The sequence below is a fragment of the Plectropomus leopardus genome, chromosome 13, assembly GCF_026936395.1.
Source record: "Plectropomus leopardus strain MGB_pleo_1.0 chromosome 13, ASM2693639v1, whole genome shotgun sequence".
Lineage (NCBI taxonomy): Eukaryota > Metazoa > Chordata > Actinopteri > Perciformes > Serranidae > Plectropomus > Plectropomus leopardus.
In genome coordinates this window covers 33,572,208-33,597,751 of record NC_142188.1, presented here as the reverse complement: position 1 = coordinate 33,597,751, position 25,544 = coordinate 33,572,208, and the positions used below count along the sequence as shown (strand labels likewise).

Here is a 25,544-nt window from a genome sequence, read left to right as displayed (position 1 = left end):
TAGCCTGAGCGCTTTAACCTTTGAAACATTGGCAAACACGGAGAGATGTCAACTTACCAAAACATGACCCATTAGCAGGGAATTATTTAAAAAGTTACATGAAAATAACCTGAAAACAAACAAGAAAAGGAAAGAGAAGAAAAATAATGCCAAAAAGTGCTGATTTTTATACATTTATTTATTTTTTGATAGGTGCACATATAGTTTTGTTGACATTTTCTCCATTTTAAAAAAGAAAGATTCTAACCCCACTTTTTAAAATTAATTTGGAGGTCTTTTTTTTCTTGCCAAGTTGGTAATTGCCTTGTTTTTTAAAGAAATTACACCAAATAGATTTTGAAATTGAACGCAGCACAAGAAAAGCGACGTTGATCGAATGCTGCATGTAGATCTAAAAATAAGTATCAACTCTTTGAAAGCTGGAACGACATCACAGGAAACCTATGCAAATTGGTTTCGTTCTTTTGAAAACAGGCATTGCCAAACTTGGTCAGAGATGTCCCACAAATTTCAAGAAATTTGGAAAACGTTACAAGTGAAAGACCCGCGAATTATTTTAAAAGACAGGACAGGTTTTTTGTTGCTAAATTTCAGGTAATTTCTTTGTAACTCGTGACTTGTAACTTCCTTCCGTTTTTTTTTTTTTGTTTGTTTTTTTTTGAAAGACATCAAGCCAATTCACTCAGGTTTCAAAAGATTAAAACACGACGACGACTTCCGAAATTTTGATGTTTGGATTTCCGTGGGGTCGTTGAACGCAGCACAGAGCCTGTTACCCTTTCATCGTGAGGTGTTTCAGCAGTGTATGAGGTGCTGCGGCCGCTGCTTCCTCTTCCTCACAGAGAAGGATCAGAGTGTGTTTCTCCTGTTAGAGTAACGCACAGTTTTTTTCTTAGCCTGAGACTCGGAGCTGCATATGGGAGACGGCTCGGATTCAAAAATGAGCAGTTTGAGGGCGTTTAAAGAACCATTTGGTGAGTCAAATATTGTTTTTTAAGAGAGAGAGAGAGAGAGAGAGAGAGAGAGTGTGTGTGTGTGTGTGTGTGTGTGTGTGTGTGTGTGTGTGTGTGTGTGTGTGTGTGTGTGTGTGCGCGCGCGCGCGCGCGTGTGTGTCAGGTAGTTTCCTCACACAGTGTGTTAGTGTGTGTGTGTTTTATCCCCATCTTTTTATGTTACAAACTAAAAAATCACTTTGAGACCTCCTATATTCCAGTTGCCGTACTTCTGTTTTTTGAGTAACAATACACATTCATACCCTATATATTTGTCAGTGAAAGTGTTTTTGTAACAATGATTTTTTTTTTTTCACAATTCATTATTTCATCATGCTTAATTTGGGGGAAAACAGCAAGTGTTTCCTGGTGAGTCTGCAACCACCACCAACAAAGTTTCCACTTTTAAAAATCCCCTTGATCTGATGATGGAAAACCCATTGCCTTTTGACCCAGTGAAATTATTTATAAATGAGGGCTCTTTCTCTACACTGATTAATACCATTACAAATGCAGATGGATCACCAGGGGCTAGGATTTGAGTGCACTGGGGCCTAGCCCAGACCTCAGTAAGGGGGCCCAGGGGCATCCTTCCATGGATTTTCTTTTCTTTATTTATTTTTATGATGAACAAGCTCTATTTTGGTCCTTTTTATGCACCCTGGCACTTTATCTACCCTTAAAAACATTTTTTTTAGTTTAACTTTCCCGATTAATTAGAAATCATGATGACAAAAATATTATTATTAGTATTAGTAAAAAAGGAATTAGTGTTTGTGTTGAGTACAGAACACTTTACAAATGCTATTATTAAAATTTATACACTACAGTTGGAAAAATAGTTCAATTTATATTTTTATCTCAACAGTGGTGGAATGTAATTACATTTATTTAAGAACAAGTAGAAACAGAATGACAGATTATTCAATCCAGGGCTCCAAAACAAACAAACCAGCTGATTAAAACAGCTATAAACATAGAATAAAATGGTTTCATGTTATAAATCAGTGAATCTCCAATGGTTTGGCATTTTGAGCACAGGCTGCTCGCCCACAACAAGCTCACCCCTCTTCTCTCATGAGTTAATTTGTGCACACCTTATTCTGATTCAGATGTTTAGGAGGTTTTATGTAAATGTGTGTTAGTCTGATTTTGAGAAATTCCATTTAGTCTGATGTAAGTCGGACTAACATGTTTACTTGTATTTTAAAAGTCCGGTTTTACTTGGACTAACATGGTAATTCCACTTTTTCTAACATCCATCATAAACTTACTGACTGCTGTCTTTGATGAGAGCCGAATGCATTTGTTTCTGTGGAGAGTTATTGACTCTGTAGCCTCGTGCAGCTCAACAACTTCTCTAGCACATTTGGATTCATCATGTAGACTTCAGAAAAGTGCGATTTTTCCAACAGCTGCTGTCTCACCACAGAAGCAAACACGATCTCATGGCATGTGCACACACACTATTAACAGCCGACTGTATCATTTCTGCTGAGTGCCACCATCTTTGTTTTTCCTGCCTGTATTTACCTGAACCACTTTCACACAACTGGCTTCATATAATGAACATGTGTTTAGTGGCACTGTGGGTTAATGGCTGTTTGTTTGCAATCCTGTATGATCCAAGTGTACACTGTAGTTCCCTTCCCCCGTGACTAAACTGACAATTATCACAGTTTGTGAGTAAATCTACAAACTAAGCCAGGATGTGGAGTTATAGTAAAGTTAAAAGTGTCTGCTGCAATCTTTAATCTGAAGGTTCAACATGGTTTGGTTATTGGAGTTTCTGTTGGGTTTCAGCCTCAGTGCCTGTCTAAACTTGACCCGACACAGACAACAACAGAGGACGTAGGTCAACTCCACTCACTTTCCCTTAGTTATTAAACTGATGATGGAAGAGTTTGAGTGTTGGGTTGGTAACCTGAAGGAAAAAGAAACATAAAGCATGTCAGTCAATTCAACCAATAAATCCACGTCTTAAATAAAATCACTTAATTTCAATCAAATGATCAAATCCAAACAGTGCTGTCATGTTAAACACCATCATTAATTAAATCAATCTCATGCGTGCCAAATATTTATTAAATGTATTTATTGCAATTAAAAAGCTTTGTTTTAGATAATAATAATATTGTTTTTAAATAATATTTGTGGTAATTGTTCAATTATTTTTAATGTAATTTTTTGATTCCAAACAAATTCAGTCAGTATTTAAAACTAATAATCATAAACCACATCAAGAATAAAAATGACTCACTCACTTAATCAAATACTTCTGTGAATAAAATAAAATCATGGCCTCTGTCAAGAACTCACAGGCAGGCGGACACAGTAATGCAGCACATGGGGAAGACAAGATGAACTGGCACAGATGGAAGGGAGAGCTTGGCTTTTATACGCACAAGGGAGGGGAGAATGAGACACAGGTAAAGCGCATGAGGGTAATCACCAGTGGCGGGAAAGGGAGCAAAGGGAGGAAGTAAACATTGAGACAACACTGGGGGAGATGATGTTTTACAAAATAAAACAGGAAGTTACAGACAGAAAACTCAAACCCTAACAGTACCCCCCCCAGGGCCGACGATGGAAGTCCCTGATAAGGTGATCTCCCTAGTCCGTGGAGCTGACTGATGACATAGTTCAGTTGGGCTGAAATGACTACACAGCATGGTAAACACTAGTTAGTTCAGCTGCTGTTACCTTATCTGCATTTGAATCTTATTTGGGTTTTAGCAGGAACGTATGCATAGACTGCGAAGCCTCCTTTTGAGCAATACGTTTTTTGTGAGTCTTGCACTGTCTTTGTTGTTTCACGTCCTATTTACCTCCGTGTGAAACGTAAAAATGACTCAAGCTAACTTCAAACAAAACTTTTGCAGACTCGCCTTGCACTGGTTTCACCCAGGAATAGATAGTTTCCCAGTCTTTGTTGTAGCTGCATTTCCTTTTCCTAACCACACGGGTCGTGCTTTCCTCCATGTCCTCCATTACGGCTGCATGCCGATGCCGTTCTGACCTGATTTGCATTGTTTCTTGTTGGTGGGTGTGCCCATCTGCGTCGCAGTTTGATAGACACGATCAAACAGCCCACCCCACCCCCTGATGACAGCCTTGCCACTGCTTTCTCCACATAGCCACTTGATAAATGCCACATTACTGGTATAAAACACGCCTTTCCAAACTGGAGTCTGACTGTCAATAACAATGCGGGACAACGTCTCAATTTGCTCACAGACACACACACTTTCAGAAACACACACTTCATGACAATGTGTTTAACACTGTAGGGATCAATTCAAATCACTGCTGCCAAGATAAGGTTTTCTGAGAATTGGGAGAGGGAACTACTGCCCTCCGGTGACTTTTGTGATTTCTCTCTGACAAAACGTTTGCACCTGGAGACAGATGTGGTGTTTAGAGAGCATGTGTTTGCTAAATGAACACAGTGAAATATTTATTTGGCCAATTGTGTTTTGCAGCAGGAATATTGAATATTGAATCCTGTTTATAGTTTTGTGAAATGGGTCTGTCTCTTGGTAGATAGTGATATAGTTTGAGATGTTCGGTTATAGTGATTAAGCCATGGCGAAAAACTGCCAAACACAGAGTTAAGATTTGTTTTAAACATCTCATCTATTTGCAGTAAGAAAGTGAGAAGCATATTTCCCAACATGTTGCAGTATTCCCTTAAGGTCAAATTACCAACTATACTTCTTTAGTGGCACTAATACTGTAAGATTAGATAGCTGTTCAAAAATACATGTAAGTTTTTGAAAAAATGTTTTCATGTGACTGACCATAGATAAACATCCTTTTTTGACTGGGTGATATGTTTTTAAAGAGGTAACATACCGTAAAACTTCTATTAATAGCCTGGGCTATATTTTGCTTTAACCAGTGAATTCCACAGGCTTATATTTGGGATGGGCTTTCAACTGCTTTCACACAAAACTGTTGCTCAGCAAAGATGGAAATACAACCAAATTGTTTATTTAAACCTCATTTTTGCATGTCTCATTCACTATGCCAATAACACTATCTTCTGTGTTGCTCATGGTTTCAGTTAAATGAACTGAATGACTGAATTGTAGTGAGTCTTATGTTGTCTCTGGTGTAGGATTCTATACATCTTAAGCTAACCAAGTGTGTAACATGTCTTTATTGACAAAAGCTTAAACATTTACATTTGTATGCACAATCTAATCAGCTAACTAACATTAGCCCCAGCAGGTAGCCAAAGAACTTTTATGAAAATGAACTGCATGGTAACCGGGTCTCTAATAGAGACAGGCTTTTATTTCTCAAAATCTGTAGTTAATTTACTAAAGTAGTAGACATTGCGTCTAAATGGGACAAGCTTATATTTGAAGTTTTATGGTAAGCATGAACCAGTCAAGCCAAGAATACACACACACACACACACACACACACACACAGAGTGAAAGAGACACAATTTACCAGCCACTTTCATCTTTGTTCAACATGTAGCAGAGCGAGTGTGTTTGTGTGTGTGTGTGTGTGTGTGTGTGTGTGTGTGTGTGTGTGTGTGTGTGTGTGTGTGTGTAGCTGCCCTCAGCCTAGACTCCTCTGTGGCCTTGCTCAGGTATTGGCATGCCATTCACCTCCATTCATGTGTGGAAACAAACTCAAGCTAAAGCCCTTTACAGAGGCTGCTGAGAGACTGCACTCGGTCCTGATAGCAGACATGGGTGGTCAAAGCAGAGAAAAGCTGGGTTCACCTGTGTGGAATTATGGCCCTCAGCAATGCATTATGATGTGGTTTATACTTCATCTCTTGAACTTTATCCAGAGCGTGCGGTGACATGCCCCTGCATTCCCAGAGAGGGAGAAACAATGCTCAACTGATCTGGGCTTCGACTTACACTTGATCATTGGGTAACTGGCTTTAAGTCCTATTACTGTATGCATTATATTTTAAGGCGAATACCACCCAGGGGAGCAATATTTCATTCAATTTTTGAGTATGTTAACTTACATGTACCGTATCTTACCTAACTTTTGGGTTTTGTGCAGTGGTGGATGAATACCTGAAAGCCATACTTGAGTAAAAGTGCCGACATCTTACCAGAAAATGACTTTGGCAGAAGTCGAATTCACCAATTAGACTATTAGGCTACTTGAATAAAAGTCTGAAAGTAACTAATATTTACTGTACTTCAGTATCAAAAGTAATTTTATATCATGTATAGTTAAGTATGGAAAGTAGAAGTACAAGTAAAGTACAAATGACAAGTAAGCACCTACTTTTTCCAGTCAGTGAGAAGGTCGTGATAAACTATAGAAGACTGTACTGAGAAAAATAGAAAGTAAACTTCTATTACAGTTATTGAGTGCTTTGGAAAATGGTCGGCAATAATGTCTAGGCATTTTGATTTATCTGTATCTGCATTTTATTTTAAAGATCGACGATTAAATTAAATAATTAAAAAGTGTACTTTGTAAAACCTCAGGGAGCTATTTTTATTTATTCATTTTTCTGTTGAAATTTTCACTTAACTTCATGAAAAAAACTTGTATATATAGCTGTATATGATGTTGACAGTTTCAGTTTTAATTAAACATTTGCTAAAGGCATTTAAACAAAGTTTTGTGTTGTAGTTTGTGATATTACAGATTCTTAACATTGAAGGAAAGATTTTCAGTTTTATTGTAAATGCCTATTGGTTCCAAATATCGGTTGGTTGGTTGGTTTTATTAACTACAAATAATTGGTATCAGCCCTGAAAAAACAATATTGGTTGATCCCTACTAAAATGGGAAGCTGATGGTAATGTGAGTCCTTGAAAGGTCTCCTGCTCTAACTCATATAGTCTAACATCTCTGCAGATCTACATGCAAAGGTTTTATTGTGCATGAAATATTAAGAGGTTGGTTTAAATGAATGCTGGAGGAAGCAAAATAGGAAATGAAAGCCTCTTCAGTATTCTATTCAGCCACAAATGATTGATTCCACAAATACACAATAACTTAATTACTTTCTAGAAACAGACAGACTGAGAACAATGTGGGTGCAGATTGCAACACGTCAATATTTCCTATTCGTCTTTGTGTGGGCTGATAAGAGGTGAGGGGGATTTACCTTTCACTTACCTGTTAGTGGATTACACTGGCTGTCACTTCTTGTGCTCTGTGCCCTTAAAAAAAAACAAAAGTGTAAGTGTAAATGTTTCATTCCATAATGAAACATCTACTGTCAGTGCAAGACAAGACAGTTGAAGTACACGTAATAAATCACACTGAGATGTGGAGTTAACAGCAGCCAGGAAATGCAGCGCCATACCCCAGAAATTACCACTATGACATATTAGACCCAGAGCTTTCACACCACACACATCATAAGGCTCATATGAATCAAGGATGGACATTTTATTCAACTTCCATATTCGAGTAATTGCATTGTATAATTATGGAGCACTCAAATACTCACAGACTGTAAATTTAGAGTTCACATTCTGAAAACTCTGTTCCCTGTGCTTCTGCTGCTGTCACCAACTATTACCCATTTGTCCTGCAGCTTTAGTCTCATGATGAACATAGAGGGAGAGACACAGAGGGGTGCAGCAGGGCAAGCAGACGCTGAGAGAGGCAAAATCTCTACAATTAAATAATAATAAAAATAACTCCATTACAATAACAATGTAGTACTATTATCAAGGATAATAATAATAATAATAATCACTATTGACTATGACATCACTGTTACAACTCCATTACAAAAACAATATAGTATTATTATCAAGGGTTATAATAATAATAATAATGTACTATTGGTATTTAAATTCCAACAATAACAACAATCTAGCAACAATTATAATACTAATTTTAATAACAATACCAATCGTTATAATATTCATATCTATATTATAATACCACTATTAATAATGACATCATCATTACAATTCCATTACAATAACAATTATATAAATATCAAGGATAATAATAATAATAATAAAAATTATTATTATTATTATTAGTAGTAGTAGTAGTATTGTTGTTGTTGCGGACTAATAATCATATCATTAAGGATAATAATAATCATCATCATCTTTGTCTTCATTCCCCGGACTGGTTCTCCTCTTTTATTTTCTATTTTAAAAAACGTGATTATAACATATTATAATTCTATTGGAGATATTTGTTGCTAAAATCTTACATACAGAAATCTAAAGGAAGAAGCAGTATAGTTATGTGCAACTAGTCATAATGCATATGAAAATGTCATTATTATACCAAAATCCAAAATATCCATCACTAAAAGGCTCAGGCTGACTGGAGTGTTTAACAGTCTGAGGCTGGTATCCAGGCTGGTTCCACAGTCTCTTTGACCCACACACATGACGGCTGCTTCAAGGCTGCATGGAGGAAACTGCCTGTTTACACCTGCTCACTTCATCGGAATTCTTTTTTCCAATGCAAAATTAAGTTTCATCGTCATTGTGTAACTCGAGAAAGGCCAGATGAGTTCTGTATTTGGTGCCCTTGGGATACAATGGCTTTATAGTGACGTGGACTGATGACGGCCCACATAGCCCAGTTTAGGTATTTTCAGGAGCTGAAAAGCTTCCTTTGTGCTGCTCTCCCAACTCATCCGTGAATGTGCCTGTTAGAAATATTCCTTTTCAGTGCTATGGGGCATTCGATTTAAGAGTTTTACATGTTGGTGCTGAACAGTCATTTCATTGTTTCTGAGAGGCTTTCATGCACTGAAAGCCAGATAGTTTTTATCAGGACTGAAGTGGCGAGTAAACACACCTAAAATCACACTTTTGTATTTGGGAAGACTATAAAATAGGCATTAATCACTATCTTGAGAAAGCCTTGCTGCTTTTTCAAATTATAGTTTACTTCCCTTTAAATGATCATGATGTGTCATTACTACCCAGTATACTGCCTACGCTAATGTGTTTCTAATACGTCACAGACTCAGAGCAGAATGTGTAGGGTGGCAGGTGGATGTGGCTTTTCTCTGCATCTCTGCAGTTGGTGATATTTAGGAAGTGGATGAAATAGGTGGGTGACAAGTCACAGAATAAAGTCATTATATTGACTTGTGTTTTTCCATCATCTTCCAGCAGACATAACCACCTCTGAACCTGTGGAGGACACAGACACCACTAGCTTTGTGGCAGAATTTGTAAGCACCTTTTCTTGTTTCTTTTGCTTTGTGAAACTGTCTCATTGTCTCAACTTGTCTTCTACCCAGTCTGCTTTGAGCTGATTTCTCATTTTTCTTTCTCAGAAAACACAGTCTTACAGTAATCTGCTAGGAAATGTACCATAACTGAGCACACTGTGCTGTGATTGTTAGTGCCTGAGGGCTCATTGAAGAACAGGTTGCAGCAGGCTGTTCCCATCTTTGCACACAACAGCCTCATTTTCTTTCACAGTGACTGACTGCATTTTGCCTCCATTAGATCCAAAGAAAAGGGTCACCAGAGCAGACAAACTTTTGTTTCTGAGGTTTTCCTTCTTAGCTTCATTCATAGTTATCCAAGTAATGTTATCCCAATTGGCCACATGGTCGCATTGTAATTTCCGCCCCAAAAATGTGATTTTAGAAAGGTCATATCCCTCACACCATAAGTCAGACTGATTTTACACGAGGGACACTTAACCTTTCCAGTGTACTCTAGGGCTGAACTCTACTCAGAATCATGCCAGTTGAGTTGGATTTAGTTGGAATAGTTTTAAAGTTAAAATGGGATCCACGGGATGTTCAGTGTTACAGTGGCATTCACATAATATTGTAAACAAGCTAATGACTGACTGTAAATATGAAATATTTTTTGCCAACATGACAACCAGACTATATATTTTCTTGCTAATATTATCTTATTTGTATTTGTCTCCTCCACAGTCCCTGGAGGCCAATTATCCAGTGCAGGTGACAGATCCTAATGGTAAATAAAGCAGTCCAACCACACTAATCCATTTTGCAAAGAATACATGTACATAGATGTACTATGCGATCTATCTAGCTTTCTGTCTATCTATCTATCTATCTATCTATCTATATATATATATATATATATATATATATATATATATATATATATATATATATATATGTATATGTATATATACCAAGGCCTTTAGAAATCCGTAGGGTATGTGTTTCAATACTGTCATAAATACAGGCACACCTCTTACTATTAAACTCATTCTATGTAGTGCACTGCACGCACCACCAGAGTTCAGTCTCCTAACTCTACTGGTGGAACAGACACCCGAACTGAAAGACACAGTGACACCTAGTGGTGGAGGGAGAAGTTACAGGACTGTAAACTGCTGATGGCCAGCAGGCAGAGAGAGAGCATGGGGAATAAAGGCATGTTTTTTACGTTTAAGAATGTAAATTAAGGATTTATTTGGACCAAACCACAATTGGTGATTGTTGAAACAGTGGACTTACTAACTGGATCACTAACAAGAATAATCAAGATGGTTTGGGAATAAAGTATGTTTTATAATGAGTTAAAGAGGCAATGTTAGTTACAACCTGATGAAATTTCAGGAAGGTGTAAAGTCATAAAATATTGCATACCGTCCAAGCAAATTATGTGTTATGCCTTTTGAGCCAGTGGGAGACTTCTAATGGAAAGTTTCATTGATGATAGCCATCGGAAAACTGCAAACTGAAACTGACTGTGAAAAAAAAGATTAACAGAAAGATCGGGTAAAGAGGCATTTCACTGCATAATGTGAGATGGGTTGAGTATATGACTAATAAAACTTGATACTTAAATTTCAGCACCCATGTTTGTAGACATGTCAAAAATAAACAAGGCACACAGGAAGAACTGAAATACAATTAAAAATCCAAATAAGATTAACTCTAATAGAAACAGCACATAAAAAAACAGAGAATAGAAAATAAAGTTAGGTATGACATAGAGAAAGTGTTGACGTTGCATCGACAGCTGATTAAAACAGGAAACAGGGAATCTTGTTCCAAAAATATGATGAATACATAAATAAAACACAGGGAATTAGAAATAAAGGACTGTCTCCAATTCAGACCTGGACCAAAGAAAGGCCTCTCTCTGCTGTTGAGGTAAACTTAGAGCTGGCCACTGTTTGATAATTAACAGTGCAGTTAAAATGTCCTCTGTTATTTTGAGAAATGATCAATTTGTTAATAATAAATGAATTCCTGCAGTGTTTTTTGTCAGAATACACTGATGTGAGGAATGTGTCTCCAGCAGATGCTGTGACACTCCACCTGAGCTCCATGCCCTCTGGATACCTGAGCCCCTCCTCCAACAGAATACGACAGGTCAGTATCACCATCTTTTCTTGTTCCATCTTTTTTTTAAAGCCAGGTTCCAGAGTGTAATCTTTTGAAAATGCACCCCCTTCTGTCATTGTGTAAACTGGCAATGCTCAGATCCTGTGAGAACAGTGAGCACAGCAGCACTCCGCACATTGCGTTCTTTTGTGGTGTGTCATTACAAAGTTATACCACCAACTACTAGCCTGGTTTGCATACTACAACATTTTGGCTGTTTTTATGGAGCCATGTACACTAGGATTGTTCTCACAATGTTATCATATGAACGTGGATTTTTTAAGAACACAAAGGAAGACTTTTGTGTTTTTAGTAGGACCGTTCTTGTCTAAACTTGGCCTTAGTTGTTTTTTTTCCATCTTCTTTCATTGTTGACTGCTTTATAATAGCCCATGTTTCCTGATAGTTCTGGTAACCCGTGGTTGCTGGTTGTGGAATAATTAAACTGTAGTTTCGAGTACAGTTGCTCCTGTCGTTTTACTAATTGAAATCCACCATAGACTCTGTGAGTTCAGTGATGTCATTTGTGGTGTCAGTAGTGGTTTCCTGGAACATGTCAGAGTTTTGGGGGGGTTTCTTACTAATTTTCAGGTAATTTTTTCAATTCAATTTCAGTGCAATTTCTATTTCAGTTTGATCTATAAAGTCCAGTATCACAAATCCCAGTTAGCCTTTAAGGGTTTAAGCACACAGCATCCCTCTCTCCTGAATATGCTTTGGAGCACGAGGCCTGTTCTTATTTTTTGTTGTTGTCTTTGTTTAGTTTTTTCCTTTTCCAAAAAACTCTCTACTCTGTCTTTAAAACTAACAAATACTGAGAATACTATTGTGCTGTGGTGTGAGCATTGTGTATTTTGGGCTGTGAACATACAGGAAGTGGTTTTTGTCCCACTGAACTGGAGGTGCAGCGGTTAATAACACATATCACAATTTGAGGCACATAACTTTAATAAGAGGAGACATGCACCTGCAACAACCAAACCAAAAAAGAAACTGGAGACAAGCAAAGCACAGATGATTTTAAAAATCAGCATTATGTTCTAATAGCCGACTGCTGTGGGTAGTAAACTTAGCTTGATGTCAACATGGAAATAAAGCTGATCAGACCATCTGATTGACCTTGAAATCACACAGTTCTGTGGAACTATCTATTGAATTCTAAAGTCTTTTGCACCTTCAAAATTATATATTTTAGGGGCTTTAACAGCTTTCCTCTCCATGTTGTGTACCATCATGTTGGATTTGGTACAAAAGCTGTTAGATTGGATCTTGGCGCAAAACAGATAGGGAGAAGTCCTAGAAGTAGGTGAATGGAGAGAAAGAAATATTATAACATATATATAACAATAGAAACCCACAAAATGTTAAGAAAAGTAATATTCTGACATCTATTGTCCTTATTAAACAATAAGAAATACAACATAAATACAACTGTACACCTTTTGAACTCAACTTTCTCTCAGTCACTGAAGACTGATGAGGCTTAACTGGCTCATTAACTCATCAAAAAGTACATTAATTCAAAGTCAACATAAACAAAATAAAACTCACCCAAACTGTCTTGACTACTCTTGCTAGTAATCTAGTTAGTAAGTCCACTGTTCCAACTATCACCACCTAAGGTTTGGTCCAAAAAAAATCCTTAATTCAGTGTTCATTAGTTCAGTGTAAAAAAATATGCTGTTATTCCACACGCTCTCTTTCTGGCTGCTGGCCGCCGGCTGTTTACAGTCCTGTAACTTCTCCCTCCAGCACTAGGTGTCACTGTGTCTTTCAGCTCAGCTGCCTGTTCTACCAATAAACTGATGATCTCCTGAAAATCTCCCAAGCAGGAAAGTATGTTGTGTTACGATGACAGCCAGTAACAATTAATCTTTTTGTCATATAGAGGGTGAGTGGAAGGAGAATGGTGACTGTTTCTCAAATCTTCATATTTCAGCCATGATTGGTAACTGGACTTGCACTTGTCTCATGCTTTTCGAGTTAGTTTGACACAAAGAGTTTTCACACTGCTTGTCACATTCACCCGTTCGCACATAGAGTCATACACATACATTCATTCAGCCCGGGCTACCGCACAGACTGCCTCATACATTGGAAGCAATTTCTTCAGTATCTTGCCTGAAGATACTTCGACATGTTGACTGGAGGAGCTGGTGATCAAACTTAACAGCTAGAGGTGACCCTCTCCACCACCTGAGCCACAATTGATCCATGTTTGCAATCGAGTTTTGGCAGGTAAAAGAAAATTAACCGTATACTGGATGTGATGTAACTAATAGTCATAATTTGTGTTTCCCTGTGTTGTAGCCAGTTCAAGATGTTGAAGAATGCACCTGCCCAATGTCTACGTCACCAGGTACATCAGTTCTTATTATGAAATTATTCTGCATGTAAATTGTGCTCATTTTTGGTAAATTGTTGAACTGAAATATTGCCAACAATTTTCACAGTGTCATCAGCATACTTGAGGCATGGAAAGTTTTTGAATACATAATGTCTGCGTAAGATATGAAATGACACCAACAATGGGGCACCAACTATGGCCAGATGCAAAACCAAAAATTACATTAATTTGCAGTCTGGTATAGTGTGCCATTCTACATTTCCCTCACAGATTACAATACGATACGATACAATATGATACACTTTATTGTTTTGGACTCAGTGCTGCACACACTATGCCTCCACACTTCAAACAAAAACAATTTTCACACTATGACATTAAAAACACAACAGTTTGAACAATACAGTAATAATCCAACTGAGCATACACCCATTCTCACTTTGCTCTTATACTGCTCAATTCTCCATTTGTATGTGCGAGTAATTTGGGTAGCTTGTTTGCTCTGCCAAGAAAGTCCAATTTTACTGCGTTGTCCTACTGATTTTATATTTAGTCATCTTCTCAGAAAGATGCATGAGATCCTTAAAGCCTGTTGTTGAGCAGGTACCATCCCCTCCAATTAACACACACGGCAAGCAAAAAAACCTGTCTTTTCTGACAATCTAAATAGTTAGCCATTTTTAAAATTGGCAGATATTTTTACCAGCCATTTGGTGTGTTACAATATCCTGCAGCAGGCAGGCATTAAGGGGATTCACACTTAGGGACTGTTTGGCACATTTACACACTTTTCATCCTTCATCTTTCGATAATTTTGTTCATTTTGTATATTCTTGGAATTTCCAGCTCAGCTCCTACAATAAGTCTAAAATACACAATTTAAACACCATTGTTACATTCATATTGTTAAGTGCAAAAACTGCACCACTGAAACCCATTCAAACCGTAATTTTTTTATCCTACAGCCATCAAAGCATAAAAAACATGCATTGTAATATTTCTTGGTTTCATTCTAGGGTTTTGTCTTGGAATTTGTCTTTTTTAATATTTTCCATGATGATAACATCATCTTTACCACATCTGGCATATGCAGAAAATACATGATATTTCCACCAGGTGCACTGTCACAGTCAGTGTTGCTGCTAATCATTGACATATCCCAGACTGTGATTATCAAAAAACAACTACTTTGCACGTAATATGTTTGCACTCCTGTCTCTCCAAACTGGAGTACACCGACCGCAACATCTGATTATGGATTAGTGCTTCATAAAACCCCATTTAAAAAATCCAAACTATCTCTTTGATAGCTGAAAACAGAGACTGAGGAGACATTGGGGAACTGGTATGCGCCTGAGACCATCCAAGTGCACGCTATATGGCCATACCCTCTGACAGCCATCAAGAGGCAGATAGTTTAAGTAACTGGATAAATTAATTAAGAAATGAATTAAACTGTAGATGAGATATTTATATATATATATATATATTAAATTTGCTGTCAATACATTGTTATTGTGCAACTTACATGGCACAAATTCAATTCAGGTCAAGTCAATTTTATTTATAGAGCCCATTATCACAAAACATGGTTTGCCTCAGAGGGCTTTACAGTGTACGACATCCCTCTGCCCTTAGACCCTCACATCACCCAAGGAAAAACTCCCGAAAAAGAAAAAAAGGAAGAACCCTCAGGAAGAGCGGTAGAGGATCATGAGGGATCCCTCTTCCAGGACGGACAGATGTGCAATAGATGTCGTAAATAACAAATGAAATATAATCATGGCAAAAAGGAAAGAGAAAGAGAGAGGGGAGGAGAGGGGGAGAGAGGGGGAGAGAGGGGGAGAGAGGCACGGCAATAATAGAAACAGATGCATGTCATATTACAATAATGGTAGGTGTGAAATTATTAATTGCACTCTACTATGATATTGAGGGTGATGATAACAGTCTCATGCATATGTTGATAGGGAGGTGTCCAAAGGCAAGATCACAGCATCAGCGCAACCAGGAACAGACCACGATCAGGGCGAGCGGGGTGCACAGTATCAGTACAGCCACAGCACAAGCACAAACAAAGGCAGGGTCACAGCATCAGCACAGCTATCACCATGGTCAGGCACAGTCAAGGTTACGGCCAGGATCCAAGAAAATTAGGAAACGAGGGAGCAGGATTGGTCCCAAGAGGCAACAGGATTAGCGTAGTGCAGTTCAACAGACCCAGGCTCCGTAATCGCAAGCCCCAGGTAGTGACAGTACCAAATGGCTATCACAGATGTAAGGCTAAGCTAAACTACTGAGGCTAAGCTAAGCTTGCAAACGGCAATGCAGTTAACAGACATTCATGATTTTCCGATGGCGGCATTGAGAGAAGGAAAAGGAGCTCAGCGTATCAGAGGAAGTCCCCCGGCAGGTTAAACCTATGTCAGCCTAACTATGGGCTGGTCCAGGCAACCTGAGCCAGCCCTAATTCTAAGCTTTATCAAAGAGGAAGGTCTTAAGTCCACCCTTAAAAGTGGAAATGGTGTCTGCCTCCCTGACCGAAACTGGAAGATGGTTCCATAGGAGAGGAGCATGGTAGTTGAAGGCTCTGGTTCCTATCCTACTTTTGGAAACTTTGGGAACCACAAGTAACCCTGCATTTTGAGACCGCAGCGATCTTGAGGGTTGGTAAGGAACCATTTAAAGCTTTGTATGTAAGGAGGAGGATTTTAAATTCAGTCCTGGATTTCACAGAGAGCCAGTGCAACAAAGCTAAAACAGGAGAAATATGATCCCTTTTCTTGCTTCCCTTTAGAACACGAGCAGCAGCGTTCTGCACCAGTTGGAGAGACCTAAGTGATTTGTTGGGGGAACCAAATATTAGGGAGTTATAGTAATCCAGCCAAGAGGTGACAAATGCATGTACTAATTTTTCAGCACCTGTTTGGGACAGGATATGTCTAATTTTTGCGATGTTACGCAAGTGAAAGAAAGCCGTCATTGAAGTTTGTTTTATATGGGAGGCAAAAGATAAATCTTGATCAAATAAAACTCAGAGGTTCCTTACAGATGTGCTAGAGGCCAAGGTAATGCCATCTAGAGAAATTACATTGTTGGAAAAGGAGCTTCTGAGGTGTTTGGGGCCAAGAACAATAACTTCAGTTTTGTCTGAATTCAATATCAGGAAATTATGGCTCATGCAGGCTTTTATATCCTTAAGACATGTTTGAAGTCTAGATAGCTGATCGGTTTCATCTGGTTTCATAGATAGATATAATTGTGTATCGTCAGCATAACAATGGAAATTTATAGTGTTTTCTAATTATGTTGCCTAGAGGAAGCATATATAAAGTAAAAAGGATTGGTTCAAGCACAGAACCTTGTGGCACTCCAAAGCAGACCTTTGTATGTGCGGAGGATTGATCATTGACGTGAACAAATTGGGAACGATCTGGTAAGTAAGATTTAAACCAGGCTAGTGCCTTTCCTTTAAGGCCAATTAAGTTTTCCAGTCTGTGCAGTAAGATTTGATGGTCAATGGTGTCAAATGCGGCACTGAGATCTAATAGGATTAAAACAGAGACCAGACCCGTGTCAGAAGCGATAAATAAGTCGTTTTTTTTGCAATTTTTGCAAGTGCCATCTCTGTACTATGATGAACTCTGAAGCCTGACTAAGTCCTCGAATAAACTATCATCTTGGAGAAAGTCACAGAGTTGATGAGCAACCACTCTCTCAAGAATTTTAGAAATAAAGGGGAGATAAGATGTTGGTCTATAGTTAGCTAAAATCTCAGGATCGAGAGTGGGCTTCTTTAGAAGAGGTTTAATGACAGCTACTTTAAAGGACTGTGGTACATAGCCTGTTAATAAAGACACATTGATTATATCCAATAAAATTTGTCTAATAAGGGCAAAACTTCCTTAAATAGCTTAGTTGGGATGAGGTCTAGCAGGCATGTTGATGGCTTAGATGCAGAAATCAAAGTGTAGAGTCGATGAAGGTCAATGGGGGAGAAACGGTCCATATAAATTTCAGGCCTTGCTGCCATATCCAAGCTATCTGTGTCCGGGGTCAGGTCAGGTAGGGGCAAGAGATGATGGATTTTACCTCGAATAGTTATAATTTTATCATTAAAGAAAATCATAAAGTTGTCACTGCTCAGGGCCAAAGGAATACAAGGCTCTGTGGAGCTGTGACTCTGAGTCAGCCTGGCTACAGTGTTGAAAAGAAACCTGGGATTGTTTTTAATTTCCTCAATTAATGATGAGTAATAGTTTGCCCTGGCATGGCGGAGGGCCTTCTTATACACTTTAAGACTGTCCAGCCAGACTAAACAGGACTCTTCCAGTTTGGTTGAACACCAGTGTCTTTTAAATTTTCGCAATGTTTGTTTCAATTTGCGGATCTGGGGATTAAACCATGGAGCTAATTTTCTTTTGTTTCATTATTTTCTTCTTGAAGGGTGCAACAGAGTCGAGAGCTGATTGCAGTGAGCCAGTAGCATTATCGACGAGACAGTCAATTTGAGAATGGCCCTAAGAATCAGTTTCTTAAATTTAGCCACTGCTGAATCAGATAGACATCTAGAATAGTAACTCTTGCTGAGAGGCTTGTAGTTGAGTAATAAAAAATTTTAAGTTATTAAATAATGGTCTGACAGAGCGGGATTCTTGGGGAAGACTAATAAATCTTCAATATCGATGCCGTATGCAAGGACTAGATCGAGGGTGTGATTGTAGCGATGAGTGGGTTTATGTACACACTGACTGAAGCCAATTGAATCCAAAAGCATGGAGAAAGCAGAACTGAGGCTATCACTATTAATATCCATGTGAATGTTAAAATCCCCTACGATAATAATTTTGTCTGATTTAAGCACTAAACTTGATATAAGCTCAGAGAATTCAGACAGAAATTCAGAGTATGGGCCGGGGGCGCGGTACATTATAACAAATAGAATTGGCTGTAGAGTTTTCCAGGATGGGTGAGAAAGACTAAGAAAAAGGCTTTCAAATGAATTACACTTTAGCTTAGCCTTAGTGTGAATTGCTAAGCTTGAATCAAAAATAGCAGCAACTCCCCCTCCTCGGCCAGTGTCCCGCGCAGTGTGACTATTTATATGACCAGGAGGAGTGGATTCATTCAGGCTAACGTACTCTTCAGGACAAAGCCAGGTCTCAGTGAGGCATAATAAATCAATCTGGTTATCCAATATTAAATCAGTGACTAAATGAGCCTTGGTTGATAAGGATCTAACGTTCAAGAGTCCGCATTTAATTCTCCTGTTATGGTGCTGTTTGACAGGAGATGAGTTAATTTTTATGAGATTTTCTTGTACAACTCCCCTTTTGTTTATTTTAGCTTTAAACAAATGAAGTGGTTGATTCTATTCTATTGGGCTTACCCCATCTTCTTTGTCCATCTCTGAGCTCAGACTACCCCAAAGAACTGCAGTTACTCAACAGTCCCTGTGAAAAGTGCTGCTGCCCAGCACCTCCTCCCAAGATCAGTGACCTCATGAATGACAAAGATCTCCTGGACTTACTGCGCCTCAAGCTGGATCCAAACCACTGCACCATCAAAAACTGGAAGAACTTTGCAAGTCGCTGGGGGATGAGCTACGATGAACTGACCCTGCTGGAGCACCGGACCCAGGGCTCCTTGTACCACAGCCCGACCCAGGAGTTCCTGCTGCGCTACAACCAGAAGACGGTTACTGAGCTCACCGAACTTTGTCGCATCTACCAGCGCATTGATGTGCTGCGACTGCTGCAGAGCTGGATCGAGAAAGACTGGCCGTCACGCTGGCAAGAGACTCATTAACCAGTTCGACACTGTACATTTTTCTTTTGTCAGGGTTGCATGTGTTAGAGATTTTTTCTACTTCATAAGCTTGGACACATTTTAACATTTTTAGCAATATTGACTTAAGCAAGAGATCTTATGAGAAAGATAAAAAGTATGATAAACAACTGAAAACTTTCAGTAGATAATTCAGTTTAGCTGGGTGCCTGATATAGCACAGGACAGTATAGTACTTGCAAGACTTACTACTGGTTAACAGCATGGCAACATTTTCAGCCCTGCAGATGGCATCACTCTATAGTTAGCAATGTTGTTTTGTCCAACATCTGTTTCTTGTTCTGTTGGTTCTTCCACCCATTGGTCCAAACTGAAACGTCTTAACAACTGTTAGACAGATTGCCCTGAAATGTTATACATACATTCAGGATTTTAATTACCTAAATTCTGCCTTTGGGGATAAATAAAAGTTTATCTATTATTCATGGTCCCCCAGAGCATAAATCCTGTGGTAATCCACTGTCTTTAAGCACCATCTGCAAGTCAAAGTTTTCATTTGTTCATTGAAATATCTCAACATTTGCTGAATGGATTTTTACAAATCCATGTACAGACATTCATGGTTCCTAGATGATATATGACTTTTGTAACCCTCAGACACGTCCTCCAGTAGAAGCACAAGGTTTTCATTTGAGTGAATTTACTCAACAACAATGCCTATTGGATAGCTTGCAAAGAAGTTTGGTGGAGACATTTCTGTTCCCCTCGGGATGAATTGTGATAAAGTTGGCGATCCTGTAATTTTTTTCTGTAGCGCTATCATCAGGTCAAAATTTTCAATTTGCACAATACTTTGGTTTATGACCAAAATGCTCAAGAATCGACATACCATATGCCTCCGCTTAACTTTGTGTTCAGTGCTAATTAGCAAATGTTAGTATTCTAACACGCCAATGCACAAAAGGAATGGCAGAGTATTTACTTTTAAATATTTTGTTTAAGTTTTGGAAATAGTACACACATTCACACAATGTATACACCATGTTAGCAGTATGTATGTTACAACTTAAGAGTGGTTATACCATTGGCTGCATCTCATTCAGTCCCTCCAGGATTTGACGGGCTGTTTTTAGGTTTGTTGTGGCCTGAAATGCCCGATTTCAGGGCAGCTTTTCTAAGAAATTCCAGTGATCCTTGCAACATTTGTAGGCATTTTCTGCAATGAAATGCAATGTAAGCTGTTAAGATAGATGTGATGCTGTTATGGATTCGGACCTATTACAATGAACATTCTGTCTTTCCAATAGAATTAGAATCTATTTGTGATGGTATGGGGATGGGTAGGGCAACAGTTGATTGTATGCAATGAGCTGTTTCTGCCTTTTGCAGCACCAAAGAACCATCTCTGTGAGCCACTCTCCTTCTGCCCCCTCTGCCCAGTTAGCACAAGCTAATACAACAGCAGTGGCTAACATCTGACACTGACCATTTATGGACCCAACAGTCCCACACTGACACCGAAACAGCTGGGCTTTATCATTAGTTTTGTTAATAACCATTGGGTATCATTAGCCATGTGATAGTATTTAGTTAGCCCTGTCATTGTGTGTCCCAGGCACAGAGCTCTAATCCTGCAGCAGTAGTCTCATTATAAACAGTGAGGGAGAGAGCAGGGCAAAGAGGGTCTTAGCGAACCTGTACACTGCATGGAGTTCTACTTTGAAATGAGATTTTACCCATACCCAGTGAATGGTTGAATTTGGGTTCTTTTTTGCAATCACGACATTGCAACATCCTGGAGGGACTGCTAATGTACTGTTGTAAAGGCAGTGTAATGGAGCTATGATGTGTGGACAACAGGTTGTTTGCAAAGGACGTCATATCACTGTAAAAAAAGAATAACATTATTGATGGCCTCCATGTTGTTCTCTTGATTGCTAACTTGTTTTCTGGCCCTGTCCATGAAGTCAAATGTGACTTGCAAGAAAAACAAACAAACAAACAAACAGAGAGTCAGACTCATCTGCTGCAGAGCTGTTTACACGGCTCTGATCTATTGGGAATGGGAAAGCAGCCATGTTTGAAAAACCTACATGCAGGTGCATATTTAGGCGGAACCAAAACATTTAACATCAACATGCCATTCCGTTTTTATGTTTGAGGAAAGCACTTACAGAGTTTCGACCTGCTCTATATGAAAAGTGTAATAACTTGTTATGATCGGAGAATCATATGAGGAAAACTAACTAGAATGAACTGAATTATATTTATGTTTTTTACTGTACCCATTTCCACTAAAATAAACACATCAGGCTCTCTAAAAGCCTTAGTCATGTTTAAAGTAAAACCTGACTGTCTATTAATTACATGAACAGGTTTTTGCTTTTAATTACATTGTGATCTGATATTCATCAGTAACACCTAAACTGCACAGCTCTTTCATTATAGTTCAGATATAAACATATTTCTTTGATATTTCTTTCATATTTGATTGTAATTTTATTTTAATCTGTTTGTGTTTCTTGATTTTTGCAATACTTGCTTTCATTCCCAGTTTCATTTTCTCTTACTCTATTTATGTTATGCACCAAACACCAGAGCAGATTCCTTGTATGTGCAAACCTACTGGGCAATAAACTGAACTCTGATTTTAATTATATAGTGTTCAGTTGGTACACTTCTAAATGGTTAATATCAATTACTTTGAAACATTGATGACATCACTTTTTTTCATGTGTGTCTTTCAGACACCTTTCACAAGTATTAAATTCTTTGACACCTGAGCAAAGCGGGGTCATTTCTGTCAGAAACAAAGGGGAAAAGGCAATGAGTAACTTATGAGGAAATGCTCCACAAATTTCAAGGAAATACTGTATTCCATCCATCCATCCATTTTCTACCACTTATCCGGGGTCGGATCGTGGGGGCAGTAGCCTAAGCAGGGAAGCCCAGACTTTCCTCTCCCTGGCCATTTTGTCCAGCTCTTCCCGGGGTATCCCTAGGCCAGCTGAGAGAAGTTGTCTTTTAGTGTGTCCTAGGTCTTCCCCAGGGTCTCCTACCGGTGGGACATGCCCTGAACACCTCACCAGGGAGGCATTCGGGAGGCATCCTAATTAGATGCCCAAGCCACCTCATCTGACTCTTGTGCCCACAATCTTGTTCTTTCGGTCACTACCCAAAGCTCGTGACCATAGGTGAGAGTAGGAACAAAGATCGGTAAATCGAGAGTTGGGCGGCAGCTGTAGGCAGGGACCTTGGCGGTCCGATCCTCGGCTGCAGAAGCTAGCTCTAGTGATGTGAGATGTCACCTCTCTGGTGGGGAAGGAGCCTGAGCTGGTGCGCGAGGTTGAGAAGTTCCGGCTAGATATAGTCGGCCTCACCTCAACAAACCAAATCAGTAGAACCAGTCTTCTCGAGAGGGGTTGGAGTCTCTTCCACTCTGGCGCCGGGCAGGGGTGGCAATACTTATTGCCCCCTGGCTCGGTGCCTGTATGTTGGAGTTCACCCCAGGGGACAGGAGGGTAGCCTTCCTCCGCCTTCGGTTGGGGGGACAGATCCTGACTGTTCTCAGTGCCTATACTCCAAACGGCAGCTCAGAATATCCACCCTTTTTGGAGTCCTTAAAGGGGGTGCTGGAGAGTGCTCCTTCTGGGGATTCCCTCGTTCTGCTGGGGGACTTCAACGCTCATGTTGGCAACTACAGTGAGACCTGGAGGGGTGTGATCAGGAGGAATGGCCCCCCCGATCTGAACTCGAGTGGTGTTTTGTTATTGGACTTCTGTGCTCACCAGAGATTGTCCATAATGAACACCATGTTCAGGAATAAGGGTGTCCATATGTGCACTTGGCATCAGGATACCTTAGGCCGCAGTTAGTGATCTACTTTGTAGATCATTGGACTTGCGGCCGTATGTCTTGGACTCTCGGGTGAAGAGGGGGGCAGAGCTGTCAACTGATCACCACCTGGTGGCTCCAATGGTGGTGGAGGACACCAGTCAGACCTGGCAGACCCAAACGCATCGTGAGGGTCTGCTGGGAACATCTGGCAGAGTCTCCAGTCAGACATAGCTTTAACTCCCACCTCCAGGAGAGCTTCGACCATGTCCCGAGTGGGCCATGTTTCATGCCACCGTTGTTGAGGCGACTGATTGGTGCTGTGGCTTTAAGGTGGTCGGTGCCTGTTGTGGTGGCAATACCTTCACCCGTTGGTGGACACCAGCGGTGAGGAATGCCATCAAGCTGAAGAAGGAGTCCTATCGGGCCTTCTTGGCCTGTGGGACTAAGAGGCAGAGGTAGGCCAAGTGGAGTGCAGTTACGGCGGTCGCCAAGGCGAAAACCCGGGCATGGGAGGAGTTCAATGAGGCCATGGAGAACAACTTCCTGGCGGATTTGAACAGGCCCTGGACCACCATCCGGCGTCTCAAGAGGGGGAAGCAGTGCTCTGTCAAAACTGTGTATGGTGGGGATGCTGTGCTGCTGATCTTGACTCGGGATGTTGTGGAAAGGTGGAAGTAATACTTCGAAGACCTCCTCAATCCCACCGACAAGCCTTCCGGTGAGGAAGCAGGGCCTGGGGACTCGGGAGTGGGCTCTTCCATGGGGCTGAGGTTGCCGAGGTGGTCAAAAAGCTCCTTGGTGACAGAGCCCCAGGGGTGGATGAGATCTACCCTGAGTTCCTTTAGGGCCTGGATGTTGTGGGGCTGTCATGGTTGACACGACTCTGCAACATTGCGTTGACAACAGGGGCAGTGCCTCTAGACTGGCAGACCGGGGTGGTGGTCCCTCTTTTTAAGAAGGGGGGCCGGAGGGTGTGTGCCAACTATAGGGGGATCACACTCCTCATCCTCCCTGGTAAGGTCTATTCAGCGGTACTGGAGAGGAGGGTCCGCCGGATAGTTGAACCTTGGATTCAGGAGGAGCAATGCAGTTTTCGTCCTGGTCATGGAACTGTGGACCAACTCTGGATCCTTGAGGGTGGATGGGAGTTTGCCCAACCAGTCCACATGTGCTTTGTGGACTTGGAGAAGGCATTAAACCGTGTCCCTCGGGGAGTCCTGTGGGAAGTTCTCCAGGAGCACGGGTATCGGACCCCCTGATACGGGCTATCCGTTCCCTATACGACCAGAGCCAGAGCTTGGTCCGTATTGCCGGCAGTAAGTCGGACTCATTTCCAGTATGGGTTGGACTCCACCAGGGCTACCCTTTGTCACCGATTCTGTTCATAACTTTTATTGACAAAATTTCTAGTCGCAGCCAGGGCGTTGAGGGCATCCAGTTTGGTGACCTCAGGATTGGGTAGCTGCTTTTTGCAGATTATGTGGTCCTGATGGCTTCATCAGGCAATGACCTTCAGCTCTCACTGGATCGGTTCGCTGCTGAGTGTGAAGCGGCCAAGATGAAAATCAGCAACTCCAAATCCGAGGCCATGGTTCTCAGCTGGAAAAGGGTAGAGTGCCCTCTCCAGATCAGGGAGGAGATTCTGCCCCAAGTGGAGGAGTTTAAGTACCTCGGAAATACTGTATTCAGAAAGTTGTTTTTAAAAATCTAGGGGAGAATGTCTAGGAGGGAAAATGAAAAAAAACTATATTTAAGATTATAATTATAATAATGACACATTTAAAATTATGTTACAACATTTGTATATATTTAAGCACATTTTACAGATAAATTTCGTTTGTGATTGTTTTTTTATTGTCTTTTTCCTTGTACTTGTACTTTTTAAGTATTTCATGCTAATTTTGGAGTCATTTTTTTGTTGCATTTTGCTGTTTTTCCATGTTTTTGAAAGAAATCATGCCCAGGGTAAGGGTTGATTACTTCTGCATTCAAAAAGCCTTTAGTTTAGCAAAAGTGAAATGTGCTTAATATGTAAAGCGTATAATTTTGCTCATATGGAATACAGTTTCCAATAATAGTTCACATTTATTGGGGTTTGACAGTAATTGTTTTTTGTTTGTTTGTTTTTCAAGGAAATTCCTATTTGTCCAAAATCAGTCCAAATTTATATTTTGTTTTGATTTTTTTCCAGAGAGCTTTCTAGGAACTTAAATATGGATCTGTAAAACAAAGTGTCATAAAGCCTCTTGTTTGTTTCATGCATTTGCTG

The 25,544-nt window shown here is 39.9% G+C and overlaps 1 protein-coding gene across 5 annotated transcripts; it reads left to right on the top strand.

The window, feature by feature from the left end:
- Positions 1-766: 766 nt before the first annotated feature.
- edaradd (EDAR-associated death domain) lies at positions 767-25,537 on the top strand. 5 transcript variants are annotated; one of them, XM_042502847.2, is made up of 6 exons: positions 767-974; positions 9,092-9,150; positions 9,874-9,916; positions 11,219-11,292; positions 13,615-13,663; positions 19,071-22,095. In XM_042502847.2, the coding sequence occupies exons 1-6, from the start codon at positions 917-919 to the stop codon at positions 19,457-19,459; spliced, it is 672 nt and encodes a 223-aa protein (XP_042358781.1). In that variant the 5' UTR covers positions 767-916; the 3' UTR covers positions 19,460-22,095. The 5 variants fall into 5 exon arrangements, with proteins under 5 accessions (XP_042358781.1, XP_087942665.1, XP_042358783.1 ...); XM_042502849.2 differs by having other exon boundaries at positions 768-974; positions 11,222-11,292; XM_042502846.2 differs by having other exon boundaries at positions 770-974; positions 9,089-9,150.
- The last annotated feature ends 7 nt before the right edge of the window (positions 25,538-25,544 follow it).

What these genes read in the sequence shown, in the direction of transcription:
- edaradd (XM_042502846.2), top strand. Translation starts at nt 917, where the DNA reads ATGGGAGACGGCTCGGATTCAAAAATGAGCAGTTTGAGGGCGTTTAAA. An exon ending in CTAGCTTTGTGGCAGAATTT is followed by an intron (nt 9,151 to 9,873) that starts GTAAGCACCTTT and finishes TCTCCTCCACAG; the next exon opens with TCCCTGGAGGCCAATTATCC. An exon ending in GCAGGTGACAGATCCTAATG is followed by an intron (nt 9,917 to 11,218) that starts GTAAATAAAGCA and finishes ATGTGTCTCCAG; the next exon opens with CAGATGCTGTGACACTCCAC.